Source organism: Anguilla anguilla, chromosome 9 (genome assembly GCF_013347855.1).
Source record: "Anguilla anguilla isolate fAngAng1 chromosome 9, fAngAng1.pri, whole genome shotgun sequence".
NCBI classification, from domain to species: domain Eukaryota; kingdom Metazoa; phylum Chordata; class Actinopteri; order Anguilliformes; family Anguillidae; genus Anguilla; species Anguilla anguilla.
Window position 1 is genome coordinate 1,040,116 of NC_049209.1, and position 19,172 is coordinate 1,059,287.

The 19,172-nt window shown below is 44.5% G+C and overlaps 2 protein-coding genes and 1 non-coding gene across 3 annotated transcripts; 2 read left to right on the forward strand and 1 right to left on the reverse strand.

The window, feature by feature from the left end:
* Positions 1-68: 68 nt before the first annotated feature.
* Positions 69-181, forward strand: trnal-caa. The gene is made up of 2 exons: positions 69-106; positions 136-181. It is a non-coding gene; the product is annotated as a tRNA-Leu (tRNA).
* Positions 182-2,063: 1,882 nt separating this feature from the next.
* pgrmc1 (progesterone receptor membrane component 1) lies at positions 2,064-7,130 on the reverse strand. Its single transcript, XM_035434287.1, has 4 exons — positions 6,780-7,130; positions 5,268-5,423; positions 4,648-4,740; positions 2,064-4,596 (listed from the first exon to the last, which is right to left on the reverse strand). Coding segments are annotated over exons 1-4 (543 nt in total). The 5' UTR covers positions 7,072-7,130; the 3' UTR covers positions 2,064-4,594.
* Positions 7,131-7,924: 794 nt separating this feature from the next.
* rab24 (RAB24, member RAS oncogene family) lies at positions 7,925-14,447 on the forward strand. The gene is made up of 9 exons (XM_035434286.1): positions 7,925-8,439; positions 9,401-9,660; positions 9,917-9,985; positions 10,266-10,344; positions 11,204-11,271; positions 12,354-12,453; positions 12,697-12,747; positions 13,467-13,526; positions 13,711-14,447. The coding sequence occupies exons 2-9, from the start codon at positions 9,544-9,546 to the stop codon at positions 13,773-13,775; spliced, it is 609 nt and encodes a 202-aa protein (XP_035290177.1). The 5' UTR covers positions 7,925-8,439; positions 9,401-9,543; the 3' UTR covers positions 13,776-14,447.
* The last annotated feature ends 4,725 nt before the right edge of the window (positions 14,448-19,172 follow it).

Here is a 19,172-nt window from a genome sequence, read left to right on the forward strand (position 1 = left end):
CACCCCCTAAATTTAACATATTAATCTTTACTATTAAATATTCAGCAATGAACCCACCAGACAGTAGTGTCAGGATGGCCGAGTGGTCTAAGGCGCCAGACTCAAGGTGTAATACCTTCCGTTACCACACGGGTATTCTGGTCTCCGAATGGAGGCGTGGGTTCGAATCCCACTTCTGACACATATCTTTTGTGATAGGTGTTCTCAGTTGTCCAGCAGACATCAAGCCATTTTCTACCAACACCTGTGTGTGCGAAAGTGAAGGTACAACAGAGAACATGCAGTATAGGAGATGACAGCAAGCTAGGCAGCAACCACTCGATTGGATGAATAGTTTGGTTTTCGAGACAAGGGAGTTTATTGCCTGACTTTTATAATTATATAAAATTATGTTTCTATGTTCCTAGTGTTTCTTAAGTACCTATGAAGCTGTTGCTCCAATGACACACACCTCCTGTCAGACATGTTTTGAGTATTCACACCAGCAGCGCACAAGACAACTCCAGGACTAGAACACACAGAATAATTTTTTTCATATGCAGGAGTAACTCTTTCATACTGTTCTTTTAGCTCCATGTTTGATAGAGACTTATGACTGTGTGTGCGGCGCAGCTCAGGCGTGGGGTAGAATGCGTGCTCAGTGACCATTCTTCCCTGCGCCACATATCACCAACATAACCCTCTGCCATTCAGCGGTCTAAAACTGTACAGACGGTTTAAAATGGTATCAAAACCGCTGTTGACAAATCCATGGTTGCTGCAGGACTGGACTGGTTTAATAGTCACACATTTGTAACCACTTGCTATCATAACTGAAGGTGCAACATTCTTCATTGTCCTCATATCTGCAAACACTCCCTTATGTCACTGACATGCAAAGCACACGCACAACCGTGCTGACCACTGAATCTGCTTTAACTAACAGCAGGCTACTCGCTACTGCTGCTATTCACCAGAATGTAGCTATCAGAACACCTCAGGTAGCCATAAAAATCACTTCATATAGGCCTTATGATCGTCATGTGACCCCTACACTAAAAACATGATTCAATAAAAAAGTTAACAATTATTGCCTATTTGTGCAGTTATGTAGTTTGGTTTCCTTGAAGCAGCACTGCATTAATGTCCTAGTCATAAAATATTTACCATTTATAGAGACTATGAGGGATTCAGATATATAGCCTCAATCGCAAATCAATTTAATGGAATGACTGTTATATTTCAGACATTCATAAATATCTTAACATTCTCACACCTAATGTAGGCTACATTAATAAAAATATATAACTGCAATGCAATACAATTTTTGTAAATTTAGTAGTGCTTTTGAACAGTACTTCAGTGCTGGAAACATTTTGGGTGTGCAGAATGTTCAGACAGAATGTTCAGACATACCAAGCGTTTGCTTAAATGGCACCATTTTGATCTTTGTGCAGGAATGCTATTTGCATGAACTCATTCTACCTACCACATACGCCACTGTCATATCATGCAGCTATTCAGCACTCAGATTTAGATAAAACTGTACACAACTCCCAAATACTGACAAAGTCACTGTAACAAACCTGAGGTTACTTACCTACTATTCCAGACACATTCCATAATAACAGCTAAAGTGACTTATTTCTACATCAGACCACTTCCCCTTATTTCAGTGATATCCAAAGCATTGAATACACAAGTGGTTAAAAAAATACGATAACTGTGGATGTTGGCCAACATATTTTAAAAGGAATGCAGAATTCTCACGTTTGTAATATTACCCAATGTGCAATTTGCTCAGAAAAAATGGGATTGTGTCACAAGTGTGAATTTAAAACAAAAATGACCTGACGGAGCCAATGGAAATTAATTGAGAAATTTTTTTAATCATTATTGTTTTATGTTTTAAAGCATTGAAACAAATTCTCCATTAAAATGGTCATGAATTGAACTGATTTTATCAGTGTGAGACCTAAGTTAGTCTGAGACCTTGCTGTCCAAATGCCTCCCTGCTATCAAAGAGCCAGACTCGTCCAAATCTCTCCCCCTCTGTTCTGGAACATAGACACAAACAAAATGAGCAGAGGTTTGTAAAGGTAGCTTTAATTCATTTTAGATATACATGGAAGTTTAAACCGCAAATGTTAAATGTAGACGTCATTCACCACAGTTCTGAGACACCAGTGAACACCAATGTGTGTCCCAAAGCAGGTAAACAGATCATGAGTATTGTAGTCCTTCAGAAATCATTCCCTTAATCATTGTACATTTTCAAAGTAAGGCTCTTTAGGATTGGGGCACTAAACATTAATTTTGACACCGGGATTTGGTGGGAGGCTCCAGGGGTGGTTTATTACCACCCAAAACACATTAAGCATGATTATTTTTCCTTTTTTATCTTTTGCAGAATTCAATTCTGGACAATGGCAAAACAAACACATTTCCAAAATAAAGTATTCCATGTAATGTGAAGGTGAAATTAGTAGCACAACAAAACTGCATGTTTTGATGTTTAAAAAACTGAAATAATCTCGGGAAGTTCATGAAAATCCATCTATTTGGTTAGCCATTAGCATCAGTCTGAGCAATAGCAATTTAATCAGCAGTAAACACAATAAAAAGAAAAAAAAGTCTCTTTTTACTTTTAATCTCAAATTAAAAAAAAAAAAAAAAAACTATATCCCAAAGGTGACTTTGGGTTCACATTAAGGATAAGGATTTGTTTTATTTTATTAATTACAAAGGGAGAGGAGAAATGTGGCAAATATAATTTTAAAATGTGTCACACAAAGTCATAAACAGAATGCCACTGGCACTAGTTAGCATGAATCTTTCCGTGACAAACTAGCATCTGAGGCCTCGTCCTTACACTGTATTTCTGAGACTGAGCGAACTGATCTTTAGACTCCTGGTGTTCTTAATTATAAGAGTGGCCAACAAGGAGAAAACCTCATTTTGTTACAGACTTACTCACCCTTTTGTCAAGCCAACAGTACTACAATATTGCCAATATCATTCTGCTTTAATAAAGAATTTAAGTGTTTTGTAATGACATTATGGTGTGCATAGTATATTGTTAAAGTACAGATAAAGACTACCTAGAAGCCTGGAAAACCTTCATATTTAACCATTCAGCTATTTATACCAGTAAAGTGTGCAATTCCTACTGCTTGTGACAAATATAGATCAAACGGACCTCCAGCAAACAATATTAAAAAGTACGCTTTTTTCTGATACTCAGCAGATTCGCAAACTTAGCAAATTCATATTATGACCAAGGCACGTTCAAGGGCCATGTCTAAGCTCATCATAACAAGCGATGGACCCGGCCTCTCCCACAACCAACCGTAACCTGCATTTCAACACTGAACTAACAAATACAGCAGGAATATACTGAGACTTTCAGCTTAACTCGCTATCCAGAGGCCTGAGCATCAAATTAAGTGAGAACTGAATATGCAAGAACAATGCATGTGTTTTTATTACAAAATTAAATTCAAAATGGCACAGCCAAGTTCGCAACAGGAAAGTGTCATTTGATCACTGAAACTTGATCAGAGAGAATATGTTTAAAATGAAAATCAGCTGAAATAGCAGCAAATGACTTTTATTTTCACAAGCTTTCGGTGAGTTGACAGGAAGCTGGTAGAAGATTCACATTATTTTCCAAGCGGACATTTTTGCTTAATTTTTTTTTTTTTGTATTGTTTGATCTCTTCCCTTTAATTAAATCTTTGCGTGCTGCGAAAATCCAACATGAGAAAGGACCGAACCTCAGACGGCGAATGACTCGTGCAAGGAAACGCCCCGAAGCCTAATCAGCCTGCCGAGAAAGAAAAAAATGGTCCAAATGTCATGGGCGAGTTGGTCAGTAATTTCACTGGTCCTTCAGTCACTTAACTCCACAGGGCAAAGTGGAAGTGCTTGGCTTTGAGCTACTTTCCAGCTTTTGTTGACATGCGGCCAAAATAGTTTATTCTGGGCTGAGAAAGTGGAAAAACCCCGGTGCGGGAACGACAATGCGCACTACAACACGTGAGCCAAGTTTTAACGGAATGTTACGCTCCGACATTTAAACCGTTTCACTGAATCCCGACTTAGTGGAGATTCTGTTCTCAATCTGATCACATTCTTAACAATCGAACGACGTATTTAATAACTACGTAATATTGAGAAATTTTCATTCAAAAATACTTGAATACTTTCCAAATGGGCAGACACACAATATTACAGTAACAAAATAGAGCAGTGTTCCCATGCGAAGGTATCGCAGCACTCAAAACCATCGCACAACCTACCAACTATGAATGCCACAGCATTAACTGTGAATGCAGCGTTCACACAAAAAACTACAGTAATGCTCAGATTGCTGCAACTACACACTTCACGCCAACCTAAATCTACCGTCAGACAGCGTCAGGGAAACCGAAGGCGAATCAGGCTGAATGAAAGGTACGAGAGAGGTGTGAGATTATAGTACTAACAGGGGACTGAGCGTCTCGAGCAACGGCAGCTAAACGCAGTAAGGGGGCAGAAAGGAGGGGCTGGCGCTGCGGTACTGCAGGCGCGCGCTCGCCGCGTACGCTCGGGCGGGGCTCGGGGGCGGGCGGGGCTCGGGGGCGGGCGGGGCAAGGGGGCGGGCGGGGCTCGGGGGCGGGCGGGGCTACTCGGTCTTTTTGTCCTTGGCCTCCTCGTCGTCGGTGTACTCCGTGGGCTCCTCTCCGGGCCTCAGCAGCTTGCCCACGTAGTCGTACTTCTCTGCGGGAAACACAGACAGCGCCTGTTACTCCCCCCGAAACGCCCAGGCGGCACGGCGCGGCACACCGTCACACTGCAGGTGCGTGGCCCTGGGGCGGGGGGCGGGGGGCAGGGGGCGGGGGGTAGGGGGCAGGGGGCCGGGCTGGAACATGCCAGCCTTGAGCCACCTCCCCTCCCCTCCCCCTCCTCCTCCCCGCTCAGCAAACACTTCCTATTTATCTATTTATCTTTTCAATCGAGGGACAGCCGTAATCAGCCACACAGGAAACGAAAGGTTCAGCAGTCGCTGAGCACACATCACAGTATCATACACCAGTCAAGGAAGGCTACAGCCGCAGAACGTGTTCTGTGTGGCTTTGGGATTATGAAACTGCAGGGACATGGTGGACATTTTTGTTTTTGTTACACCAAACTGAACTGGACTGTGGCTACACTCTGTGGCTGCCAGTGATGCAAGAGCAGCTTGGGCACTGGACCCAAAGAGAGGGAGGTAGCACACGTCTCCTGCAGGAGAAGGACAGACTTACGGGTGAACTGGGTCTCCCACTCGCTCAGGCTCTCCTGCTGCATGGCGTTGAGGTCGGAGAGGTCATCGTGAGTGTCCTTCAGCGCGTCCTTCTCCAGGCAGAACGTGGCCAGCCCTCGGGACGCGTCCTTGCCCGCGAACACGCCGTACGGACCCTCTGAAAGAGAGACACGACAGCTGCTGAGCGCACACTTCCCCCCCCCCCCCGGCAACGGAAACAGCGTACCATCCCACCCCAGCCCAGCAGGGGGAACCCTAACTGGAGGTAGCATTTCCCAGGAGGGTGGGTTCAGTAAGTAGGGATCTGTGGCCAGTTGCTCTCTAGCGACCCCAGCTGGTTGTTCATGCGTCTGCAAGTCCACCAAAAGAGTCTTCCTCAGACTCCTGTCTGTGGGAGCGGACTGTTCTGTGATAAGAGCAGCCGGTGCTCCTAAGCAGAGCGCGCGCTCGTCCCGAATCACAGCCTTGGGTGTAGTTATGAGCGGCGGGTTTTAGGCAGGGCAGGGACGTGTGGAGCAGACCACCATTTCAAAACCTGCGTTTACCCTTGGTTTGACATCTGGCTTAACATTACTTTCAAGACCATCCTCGAAGTCAGTAAGCAAACAAGGCACTGCTTTCTGAACTTTCGTAATCCTTCATTATTATTAAATGCCATTTTAATACGCATATAATACACATGAGGAGTGCAGAGGAATCTGAGAAGGCAGATATCAAGCCAATCTGAGAATGGAAGCACCCAGTGAAAAGCAGTAGCTAAACGGCAAAGATTAAGTAAATAAATAAATAAACGACATTTGCCCTTATAAAGAAGCTCTGTTAGAGTAGACCCAGTGACTGTTTAGTCATGCAAATACTTTCTGCCAAAAAAAAAAAACTATTTATAGCCAGGTGCTCGATGAAAAATTTTTTTTTTTTTGGTTTGCCTCTTCTTTTTTTTTTTTTTTTAGATAACGTTAGTTACCAAACCGCAACTGATCCAACATCTCTCATAAGATCTCATGTCATGTTTGCGCTAGTTTGCTAGCTAGTATTTGACCAGTGAATCATCGGATTTGAAACTTCAACTCGACAGTTTTATCTACGATAAACATACAGTAAACATGCGTGGTGTTAGTAGGTATAAAGTCAACTGGGTAATGGGTAACTCGGCTCACTGGAGAGCAGAAGTGTTGTGAAATATGACCGCGGACGCACACCAGGGGAAGGGCACAAAAACAATACTGAACTATGCTTAGAAAACTGAAGTAACGTTAACCGTTTCTCTGGATCGTTTCTGGGGGGGAAAGCAGCGACATTTTGCCTAGTTATATGGCACAAATTCAAAAGCAAACGTTTACACGTTTAGGTCCAGCTACCTGACTAACTAACGTTATCTGATTATCCACTTGGTTAAATGTCAAAGTAATGTAAATATGTAGCTTGAAAGCTAGCCAAGTTGCTACATAATTTCGCAAATCTTATCCACAGTAGCTAGCTCTATATTACCACAGATCCGATGGCAGCACTATACCTGGACCGTAGAATTTCTTTCCTCTTGTAACGTCAAACACTTTCCCATTGACAGCCATGAGAATTCTTGGATTTGTCGCTCCATTGTATTCTTCCAACTCTGATAGCGTGAAATCCCTTTTCTTTAGTTTTGGTAACGGTTCTTCGACCTCACCCATATCTGCAGGCTTGTCTCCGCGAATTATTTTGTACAACAGAAACAGGCAAAGGCACAACAAGCTCAGATTCAACGGGGAAGTGTAAATTTCTTGCAGAATTCCCACAGAAGTTTGCGCGGCCTCCTCTTCAGCCATTTTTTCTAATGGGACGGAAGAGCAGCTTTTGGCGTCGCTGCACCAGCCACGGAAACAGCAAACATTCACGCTTCTGTGCTTTAACCAATCGAAAAGGTCGCCGTGTGTTCGGTGGATACTGGGAGCTGTAGTTTACCAGCCAACAACACTCAATTAAAGTACTAAACAATGCAAATGTGTTATTTACGAGAACTATTAAAAATTGCGGCCAAAAGAAAACAAAGACGAACTTGTCGTTTCCCCCCAACAAATCAGGCGGTATTCACACAGCCTGTTATCCTTCAAAAGCTGCGTTATGCTGTAATAATTGTGATAAAGTTAATAAGACACCCCGTTTCCCAAGGGAACACATGGGAGTTTACTGACACTTTTACCTTCTGTCACCAACTATCTTAATGTGATGGCGTAAAATTAACGCTGAAAACAACACCCCATTTAAAATTGATGAACACATTTGACGAAAAGTTACTGCAATGACAAACTGTAGTGACATGTTGACATTTATTCCTTGCGCATGCTCCCCAGTTGACTTTGCCGAGGAGCACCAAGGCTGCGTGACTTAACAAAAGCTTAGTTTCAATTGGCAATATGTGCTTCTCCCCACTAAAAAAACTTACAGAATTACAACACAAAATAACATAATCATAAGATGCTTAATATACTTTTAGAAAGAAGAAAATTTTATTACCTTGATTTTAAAAAGAATAATAAAACTACTCATTACAACCAATACCCATATAAACTACTGATTCATCCAACATAAAAATGTTGAGCAATACTAAACGCAAAAAAACTCTAGGTTTCACTTTCTGTCGTAGCCTATTTCAACCACACTGCCCCCTTTACCTGTTCGAAATACTTTGTTCTCTTTTTGGATGCAAAGCAAAAACAGCCGCCGTTATAGCATCTCGCCGCCAGAGGGATCGCTTTCGTATCTTTTGTTCAATTGAGATCATTAAAAACCAGATTTAATAACTTAATAACTTCAGCTTGGTAGGTGAATTGAGGGCTTTCGGGAAGCTCTCAGTTTCATTATTTCAAATATTCTATTTCGGTATAGTCTAGCCTAGTAGTATTAATTTCAATTCTCTGCAGCAAGTGATTTATGGGAATTAACTACTCCTTCTATGTCCCCTCCCGTTTAAGGGTGGTTGCTGTGGGTCTGTCTCATCATAGCCCAGCGCGCAGCCGACGGCTGTGTAACTTATATATTAAGAGAAAGGTGGAAGTAAACTGAACGCTTTAGCTACATCGGGCTACTGCCGTTTGTGTGATACCTACCAACAACATTGTGGTTGTATTCCATCTTCCAATGCCAAATGTTCAACTGACAGGAAACAATGTGGAGATTTAGAATTTGTTTACTAGGTAAGTGGCTGATGTCCAGTTATCTAACTTAATGTAAATATCCAGCGCTAGCGGGACGATAACGATTATGGTACCTTTACATGGGTAGCCACCTCGGTATACCATTCGCATTAACATTAGCTAGCCAGAAAGCTTATAAGCATGTTAAATGTTGACCAGGCGAAAGCTTATTGTGAATTTCAGTTGTTAGCGCTGTTGGCACTTATGTTTATTTGGGTATACATATAGGCTACCTCTTGTTACTGACGGTAAACACGGGCGAAGGGTCCGGGCTTGCCCGCTGTGGTGTGGTCAGTACGGAGAAACAGCTAACGCGGACTGTGTAAACAGCTAACGTGGTGTTGTTGCTATTCGCTACAAACATCAGTATATCGTTGGCGCATAACTGGATAATCTTTAGATCTGAAATGTATATTTATGAGGTTTGGTTTTTGCTAATACAAAGTCTTCGCCTTTGTATTTGGTGGGGAATATTCTATTGTTAGCTAGCTAGTGCCCTAGGTTAGCTGCTAGCTGGCTGTCTTGTAAATAAGAGTCAGTGAGAGGCCTCACCTTATTGCACACATACCCATCTCTGTTACTGTTATCAGTAACAGGCAGTGCACGGTGTGAATGAACAAGCCACAACCTTTTGCAAGCTACTTATATAGAGCTGAATAGATCTGCTGACTTATTGTTTCAAAATGCGTTATGTTAAGACCGCATTGTTCTCCAAAATTTATATCTTGTCCCTTGCAGTGTTGATTAACTTACTTGCATGTTAAGAAATCTGTGTTCTATAACATAAATCATTAATCTTCTAATTTGAAAAAATATTTTCCTAAAGCCTGTTTGAGATGACAAAGGAGAACATTCTTGTCGAAAGACAGTGTAAGAACACAGTTCCATAGTACACCACACTTAAGTGTCCAAAAAACTCTTTTAAAAAATAAAATAACAATACTCTTGCCATCTCTTTCAGCATCATTGTAAAAAGGGTGGTCACCTCCTACACACCGCAGCCAGATCCTGTCCCTCGGATTCTACCTGTCCCTCTACACCCCCTACCCAACTCACCTCACCCCTCCACCCTAGCCCACCTCACCCCACCAGCCAGTGTCCACCATGAGTGCCCACCGCATCGATGCCAAGGTGGTCATGCTGGGGAAGGAGAGCGTTGGCAAGACCAGTCTGGTAGAAAGATTCGTACACCACCGATTCCTCGTTGGGCCGTATCAGAATGTAAGTTTCTCCCACTGATGGGACTGCATAGCTGTCTTTTTAAAATGTATTTTTTACAACGTTACTGTGCTTTTGTCATTCATCATTCATCTTTACACTTCTTTCGAGCAAGTAACCTGTACTTCATGCATTATGTCTCTGCTGGTTACTCGTGGGGGTTATTATTAATGCTGGTGGAAGAGGTTGTTGTAGCTGCTGTGGCTGTTCAGTGACTGACGCTGCTGTGGCCGTTTGACTGACGCTGATCTCCTCACAGACTATCGGAGCTGCGTTCGTGGCCAGACAGGTCCAGGTGGGAGACAGCATGGTGACCCTGGGAATATGGGTGAGCGCTGGGCCTGCTGCTGGGGAGGGAGGTCTAGCACAGAACACACCGATAATCAGAGACGTGCACACTTATCTTTCAGCACTAACGTTGGTGCTTAAGTCGTTACTAAGCCACGTCTGACACGGAAGTGCAGTCAGTTCCAGCTAATTGTGGAACGGCCCCTGATACATTTTGTGCTGCCAACAGGCTGCCTGTGACACAAAATGTCTCCCCATGGGAGCAGTCTGAGTGGATTCCTTGCACAGCTGGGTAAATGTGATGATTTTTTAAATCGTAGGACACTGCTGGATCAGAGCGCTATGAAGCCATGAGCAGGATTTACTACAGAGGAGCCAAGGCTGCGGTGGTCTGCTTCGGTGAGTGCAGTGCTTTGCACTGGAAAATACGGTCCATGGTGTTGGAAGGGTCTTATAAATGCGTTGGTTTTACAGACCAGGCTTTTAAACAGCTTGGCCGCCCTTTAAGTGCTTGACTGTGTACATGTGGAATATGAGTGTTGGAAAAGCTAATTAACAGAGTTTTGAATTGTGATAATTCAGCCTCCAGAAGCGCTTTTTATACGCAGGGATTTTTCCTGCCAAACTGAGCTTTGTACACACACACAGTGACTCATTCTGTCCTGGTTGGTCCAGACACCACTATTTTGAGTCTTTTGGCAGAAGTCTTATCACGCATTTGGCCCTGTGGAATGTTCAGACGCCTACAAAAGATACCAATTCTCATTATCAAATAGACTTCCAAATTGTGCTTTCCCTTCAAATCTATTGGGCCGGACGTACTAAGTGTAGAACTCTGCATTCACAAGGCTGTTGGATGTGTGGTTGAGTCATATCCATCCTAATGTTCTGTGATATTAAAAAAGCACCAAGCTGACACTGCAGCTAAACATTTCAGTTTATGTGGCAGTAATAGGAGATTTTGTAATTGTGCAAGTTGCTTTGTTTCCTTAAATTGAGGCATCAGTTACTTAACAGTCCGTTTAAGAAATTACGAGAACGGAATTAACCGCATGTGGAAAATTCCAACTGAGAAGTTCCTGCATTTTTCTGTTATTCTCAGCCAGTCTTGTCTGTTGGATGGAACAGGAACAGCAACGGCAGACAATGCCGCTGATCACAGTGCTTCACTTCTCTCGCTGATTTAGAAATGTCCCATTTCTCATTTTGTGGAAGCTGTCTTTGCGTAACGGAGTGTTGCTGTGTGTTCCCTCTCCAGACCTGACAGACAGCAGCAGCTTTCAGCGCGTCAAGTTCTGGGTGAAGGAGCTGCAGAATTGTGAAGAAGTACGTTTTTAAATCACATCTCATCCCTGTATCAGTGAACCCCCCTCTCCCAACACAAGCAAACAAATCGGTGAACTTCCTGGCAGCCCTGCATTTCATGCTAATGTAGCATTGTGACTGTGAGCAGTCATGCTAATGTAGCGTTGTGACTGTGAGCAGTCATGCTAATGTAGCGTTGTGACTGTGAGCAGTCATGCTAATGTAGCTTTGTGACTGTGAGCGGTCATGCTAATGTAGCTTTGTGACTGTGAGCGGTCATGCTAATGTAGCGTTGTGGCTGTGAGCGGTCATGCTAATGTAGCTTTGTGACTGTGAGCAGTCATGCTAATGTAGCATTGTGACTGTGAGCAGTCATGCTAATGTAGCTTTGTGACTGTGAGCGATCATGCTAATGTAGCTTTGTGACTGTGAGCGGTCATGCTAATGTAGCGTTGTGGCTGTGAGCGGTCATGCTAATGTAGTTTGTGACTGTGAGCGGTCATGCTAATGTAGCGTTGTGAATGTGTGTTATGTGGTTCATGCACTCAGCCATTCGCTGTTTGGCATTATAAAGTTATAACTGCGGGCTCACAGCGAGCTCTGTCTCCAGGGCTGTGTGATGACCTCTTAATGAATCCTTTGCCTTTCTCCCACCACAGCTGGTGTGTGTGTGTGTGTGTGTGTGTGTGTGTGTGTGTGTGAGATGGTTGTAGTCTAGTCGTAGTACAGTTCAGGAGTGGTTATAGTCGGGGTGTCGCACAGTTGGTGTGAATTCTGGTGTGGTTGTAGTGCTGTTATGGTGTGGGTGTAGTACGGGTGTAGTGGTTCTGTGTAGTACAGGCTGTGGTTGAACTGTTGTTGTCCAGTTCTGGTGCGGGTGTAGCGTGGTTATAGCATAGTTGTAGTACAGTTCTGGTGCGGGTGTAGCGTGGTTATGGTGTAGGTGTGGTGCACACAGTATGGGTTATCATTATGAATGTCTTTTAACTGGATAAACTGGTTTCATGTGTTAAAGTGCACGTATGTGATTTAGGTATTAGGGGGGGTAATTTTTAAACTTCAAATCTGCAATTAAACTCATATCATTGTTTCTCTGATTCAAGCACTGCAAGATCTACTTATGTGGCACCAAAAATGACCTGGTGGAGGCTGACCGTAACGTGCGCCAAGTGGACTACCACGACGTCCAGGATTTCGCAGACGGTACGTGCCGCCGGCATTTTACTGCTGAGGCGAGGTTCGGCGCTGCCGGTGCCTTTTGCTTTTGTCTGTATTCCGGTAAAAAAAAAGAGAGAATATCGTACCAACTTAGGAGGACGAGTTGTGAGCATGTTTTAAAAGCCTTTCACTTTTTCATGTCATGGCATTTTTTTTTCATTTGGAGTTTCCTGTTACGACAGTGAATCGTTGATTTGTAATGTTTTTTTTGTGGACTTGTCTTTCCAGAAATCAAGGCTCAGCTTTTTGAAACATCCAGCAAGACTGGTTTTAATGTGGGTATGTGGCAGAGTCAAATTCTGACTGGAGTGCGGCCATCTTGTGTGCTTCCCCTGAGAGCCTGAATACAGCGCCTCCTTGTCCACCCCCTGCCCCCCCCCCCCCGCCCCCCTCACTGCCCCCTCACTGCCCCCACCCTGTCCCCTCACTGCCCCCACCGTGTCCCCTCACTGCCCCCACCCTGCCCCCCTCCCTGCCCCCACCCTGCCCCCCTCCCTGCCCCCTCACTGCCCCCTCCCTGTCCCCCCCCCCGCCCCCTCCCTGTCCTCTCCCTTTCCCCTCACTGCCCCCCCCCTGCTGTCCCCCCCCCCACCCCCTCCCTGCTGTGCTAGGTCTAAGTCACACCCGTAAAGGGCGTCTCTGTCCACCTGTTTTTTTTCTTTTCCCCCTCTTCTTGCCTTTTTGTCTCCTCCTTTATAAGACACTTCTGCAGAGCCCAACCATAGAGTATTGTGTATTTTGGAGCCAACATGGAGTCAGTTTCCCCAAATCATTTCCCCCAAATTAATTTCCTAAATCATTTTAGCAAATTGGTCTAAGGAAGTGGGTGTTCACAAATGGCTCCTGGGAAGGTAATTATTTACAAAACATTGCTATAGTGAAATCATCAATAGTGCAGACACAATTACACTGGAACAGCAGTAATTCACTGCATTACCCCCAGTGCCTCTTGTCAGCTGAGAGATGGTTTACTGGTGGGCTTTCACCCTGCTTTACAGATAAGCTCTTTCAGAAGATGGCAGAGGACTTCCTCAACACTGACTTCCAGGTCATCCCAGGTGAGTGAGGGGTGAGTGTGATCCTCTTCATCACTCCCCCACAACCAGCTAGCCTAGCAGAAGCATTACTCTGCATTTTCCATCTGCTGCGGCCATTTTGGCTCTGATTACTCTGAATTTGAACCTGCTGCGGCCATTTTGGCTCTGGCCCCTCAGGCTCCGTTTCCCTGTTTGTTGTCTGCAGGGGAGAAGGGAGTGGACCTGGGGCAGAAGAAGAACAGCTATTTCTACTCCTGCTGCTCGCACTGACCTCGGACTGGGTCAGGTGTGCCGGAGACCGACGCCCGGGGGTGCTGGGAATGCCCCTTTTTAAAAACACACAGGACTGCCCCGGCGGCCGAGTTTCACTTTCTCTTTCAGTTGTGCCATAAGCTCACAGCAGCCAGAGGCCTGGGCAGAGCGCCAGGTCGCTCCACTGGGGGGCGCTCTCCTGTGGAAGCGAGGCCTGGGCCCCCTCAGCGCGTCGGTGAGGCGATTCAGGAGGGAAGAGGACAAAAAAAAACTACCTTCATTACAAACTCATTTATATTGCATGTCATTTAGAGTGATTGACAACGCTCCTGGGTTTCTGATTGGTCGCCTCGTGCTGCAGTGAGTCCCACCCATAGGCCTGTGGCCTTTGTCCGTCACTGTACAAGCCTTTCTAGTGGAAACTATTAGACTTGAGTCTGCCTCTGAGACAAACCACATTCACTGTTTTGGCCCGCATCGGTGAGATTTCTTAATCACAGTACTTACAGGTACACTGTTCATCTTCAGAATATATGAAAATATATAATTACTTAGTTAAAACAACTTAATGTGACTTTCAAAGATTACTAGGGATGAACACCCTTGTGAATTATTTTTAAATCCCCACAGCTGAAACCACATGTAGCTTAATATATAATGAAATTATGACCCTTTAACCAAAAAACAAAACAGGACATGTCCTTCATGAAGTTGGGCTCAAGTGCACAGGGACTGCACTGAAAAGGACTCGACTGAGAACATACCTGGAAAGGTTAGCAGCGAGAAGAAACTGTTCATTGAATGTCATGTTAATGTTTACAGAATTCTGCCATATTATATCATATATTAGATCATGTATTTATTTAATGTAAGCTTTCAACTTTTTCTTTTTACTGTAACTTGATTTTTATGATTTGTGGCCTTTGGGTAAGCTACTTTGCAACGGTGTACTGATCCTACACCACGAGAATTACTTGACAATTAAGTGGTCTGCTATTATTACACGAAACTTTGCCTGAGGAACTGAATTGGGGCAGTCAGTCCACAGAGGTTATGAACAGCACACCCATCCTGAACACCTTGCCCTGTGTAGCAGGTAGTGTGCGCAGGAGAGGGGGCTGTGTTCATGTGCATATTTATTGGGAATCGTACAGAACCAGGCCCTCCAGCACAGCCACAGTGAACAAACACCGACCTGTTTCACCCAATCCAGAGAGTTCCATCATATCTTGAGGAATAGGACATGCCTTAAAAGATGCTTTGGTTTTAGTTTTTTATTCTTATTTTTGGGGGATGGGAGTGCCCCTCTGTATCAGCCCTCAGAAGGTGTATGGGACAGGGGCACTGGAAGGTTCGGCTGTGATCGTGCCCCTGTCCCAGCCTCAGAGCACCTCTCCTCCTCCTCCTCCTCCTCCTCCCTGCACTCCAGCACGGGCTGTCTGACCCGACACACCCCCACCCCCCCAGACAGCACAGATGTGTACACAGGATTTTATTTTATAGCATGGTGTTAATAAAAGGTATTAATAGGAAATAAAACATGACTTGGGAATTATTTTTGGTCTCTTGATCTCATTCCAGGATTGTGATTATCACAGCAACTGCAGGAATTAATTATTATTATTATTGTATTAAATATCAGCTGTGCCTTTACTGACACATACCAGAATGTTGTCAGGCAGCTGTGGATGGTGACAGTCTGATGTTCTGGTAAAGTTTAAATGTTGACAGTGCTTTGAGAGCAGTATCTTCAGATCTCTTACCATCTTTGACACCAGTCACACCACTTTGTAGGCCAGAAACCTTCCCTACGCAAGTACACAAACGCAAATGACATCACCGGGTGGACACACAGCAAACTCACATCACATCCAGGCTTCAGTTACACAGAGTTAAAGGGGTAGGGGGTGCAGGTAAGGAATGAAACAGATCTTAGGGGATCATAGTATTGAGATAAATTGATTGCTATTGTTACTTCTGTCTTGTCAGTGACCGGACTGGAAGTCGCATGTATCCAAGACAACAAAACATAAAGAATCAAAGAAGCTTCTTGTGGTGAAATTTTACTTCCTGTGGTATTTATTGTACACAACGCACTACAGTACAGTTCAGAGATCCTGACAAGGCAGCAGTTCTATTTTTTTCTCTCTGTAGAGCCGCAGAGTCTCTAACTCTGGGTTTGACTGGTTATGTCTGGATGAGCTGAGGGATCAGGAGGGACTCAGAGGCAGTGGAGCAGGCACACCCAGGGAAGGATGAGATTAGAGGCTGCAGCTTCGTTAAATATATTTATATTTATATATAAGCACAGGTGAGATTCTACTGAACACGTCTGTACATTACTTCTGTCTGGACAAAGGGTGATGATCTCAGCATATCTATCCTTGCTTGGGAGCGTTACCATGGTGATGTGATGCCACAAGAAAAAGAAAAAACAAGCGCAAATCCACAATAGCTGCGACCGCACACGTGCATGCATCCATGTGTGCATGCATCCACACACACCCTCACACAAACATGTGACCTCTTCTTTGGCTCATGACCAACCTTTCCACAAAATCTTGTGCAAATCTGTGAATCCATTCGGGAGTCATGCACCTTTTTGTGATAGGCCACGCCCATCACCACGCCCCCTCTTGGTCAATCGGCCTTGAAAGTTACTTTTGTGGACCGACCGACCGACCGACTGACCGACAGACAGACAGACAGCTACAGACAGACAGAGCTGCAGAGCTGCGGTCGCAGCTAATAATAACAATAAGAAAGGAAGAAAAGAGATTCACTGAAGGGGCAAAAGCAGTTATGAGAGTTCAGATTAATTAAGTGGTTCTCATCACAGAATGAAATGCAGCTGACATTAAAGTTTACAGCTCGTTCGCAGTGACCAATATGCAAACCAAAATCTTCATGAACATTTCTTCTTACCACGTCTTGACAAATACCTACAGACTTTAAATGTTCATTTTCTTAGAAAGGCTTTTCACTCAGGATGCCAGGAATAGGATGATGATGATGATGCCTAATTACAGACTCAACTTTTCAGACCTCAGAATATCTGAGACCACATAGCCTATAGCTTTTATATACACACTTTATATACATTACATATATTATGTGGGCCTAATGTGCGTTTACTGAACATAAGATGACAGACTTGCCTAAACGCTAAACCTCTTCACAGACTACTTGGAAATGTTCAGGAGTTGCAATGCTTGTATCACGTTAACAGTAGACCTCCTATGGACTGACTGCATTGCCTTTTTTTTACACAAACTACCCATCATGGGTAAAATACAGATGCAACAGATTAAGGAGCAACACTGATGGTCACCTGTTCACATATAGGCTACCTGTGCATGTGCAAGATGTCTCACAGTTCAGATCAACAGCAGAGAATACCATAGCCACTCACCAAACCAAGCAACACTTTTCTCAGGACTGAAGACTCTTCAGTTCCTCTTGGGGTTTGGTTCTACATACTCCGTAAAAAGCACCACACAGAATAAAATCTAAATAAACCTTTTCAGAGTTCACATTTTCACACTAGCATATTGCAGAAGCTTGCTTGTATTACCAAGTTGACTAAATTGACTACACAACTAAAGCAAACCAAAATGAAATGTGATCAGAACACCAGGTTTCCTACAAACTTGTCAAGACACCCACATCAAATCTGCTGCCTGTTCCTTTTCCCAGCAATGTAATCCCCCCCCCCCCCCCCCCCCCCCACACACACATACTTTCAATAGATCCATTTCATTACAAACCTGGATTGTCTCAAGTAAGGATGGTGAGAGTAAAACTATGTTTTTGTTCAAGGCTAAAGCTGAACTAGTGTAAGTATCTGGGAGCCCCTGGTTCAGACAGGCCATTAGAGGGGAGTCCGTTCTACTCCACAGCATTGCCATTACTTCACCAGGGTGGGTCAAACCAGTCACGAGGGACACGGTTAAAGTCGCCCGTGTAAAAGTGCGCATTTCAGACACAACAACCCCCCGAGCACTATGACCCCCCCCCCACCCCCCCCGCTGCGTGCTCCAGAACTAGAAGAACCAGCCCACCAGTGCCTGGCCTGCCAATCATCTAGCACTCCACAAACATAGAGTCAAATTAAACGAACAAACAAGAAAATCTGACCAAGTACAAACAGGGAAAGATCACTACAAACACAAAGTTGGTTCTGGGTGAGCTTTCAGCAGTGTACAGGTAGGGGGATCCATTTCTTTGTGCGTTATGAATTCTGATATAAATATTCAAGATCAGTGATCTGCATTCCTGGACCCGGCAGGCTGAAGGGTTTGCTGGGTTTTGTTGTTGAACTGGTTGCTGATATTAAGGCAAAAACAAAAGTCTGCAGACCCTGCGGCTCTCCAGGACCAGGAATGAAGATCACTGCAGTACACACATCGGCTATTAACCAGGTGTTCTAATCTGACTCTGGATAATGCTGACTAGTTCATATTTCAGATTTTGCTTAAGGGGAACTGGATGACCATTCCATATATCTCCACGTCACTGCATAACGGTGGTCTGACCGCTTCCTGAAATATTTGCTGCAGCTGTTTTTTTTTACAGATGGGCTGACTCTGATTTTGGAGCACAGGCAAGCAGCACAGCCAAGCCCAGTCCCACAGAACCACACACTGCCACTGGACAAGATGCCATGCGTATCCCCATCCCCGGGACCAGGATGGCTCAATCAGTGCAGGTCCCAGGTGACTTCCTGTCATTGACTTCCTGTCACTGTTCCTGTCATTCTGACTGACTGAAGCTCAGACTGCTAATGCTACTGGAGCAGGTCTATGAATAACCAACTGTGGGTGGAGTCTAAGCAGATTACTTCTGTTCAGTTTAAAATAAGATAAAATAAAAACTCCATTAGAGGTGATGTCCCGTTAAGCCAATACCTCAGCCTTGTCCTGCAGCAGCTGTCGGGAGGAAGGCAGCGTCACCACGGCGACCTGTTGTGGTTCTGCTGTAGTGCAGCGGTCACACGCGGCTCAGCCCGCTAACTCTGGCTCCGGTCGCTGCTGACCGCCACGGCCCTAACTCTACAGCAGGAAAAGAGCACCTGCACCTGCAGCACTGAAATAATGTAACATTAAAGCTGCCACTGTCAGTTTAAAAAAATGATGAAAATGCACACAAAATGGGACACACGCACACACCCACACCCTCACCCACACCCTTACACACACGCACACACGCACGCACGCACACACGCACACACACGTACACACGTACGCACACACACACACACACTTCCACACGAAATGTGATTACTTGAAGCACCTTGCAAAATGCATGGAATGTAATAAAATATGTACTGCACTCCCCCCCCCCCCAGAGAACCTTGCAGCTGATTAGAACTCTTTGGAGGTACCAGCGTCTCCATACACACAATTCCATTTAAAA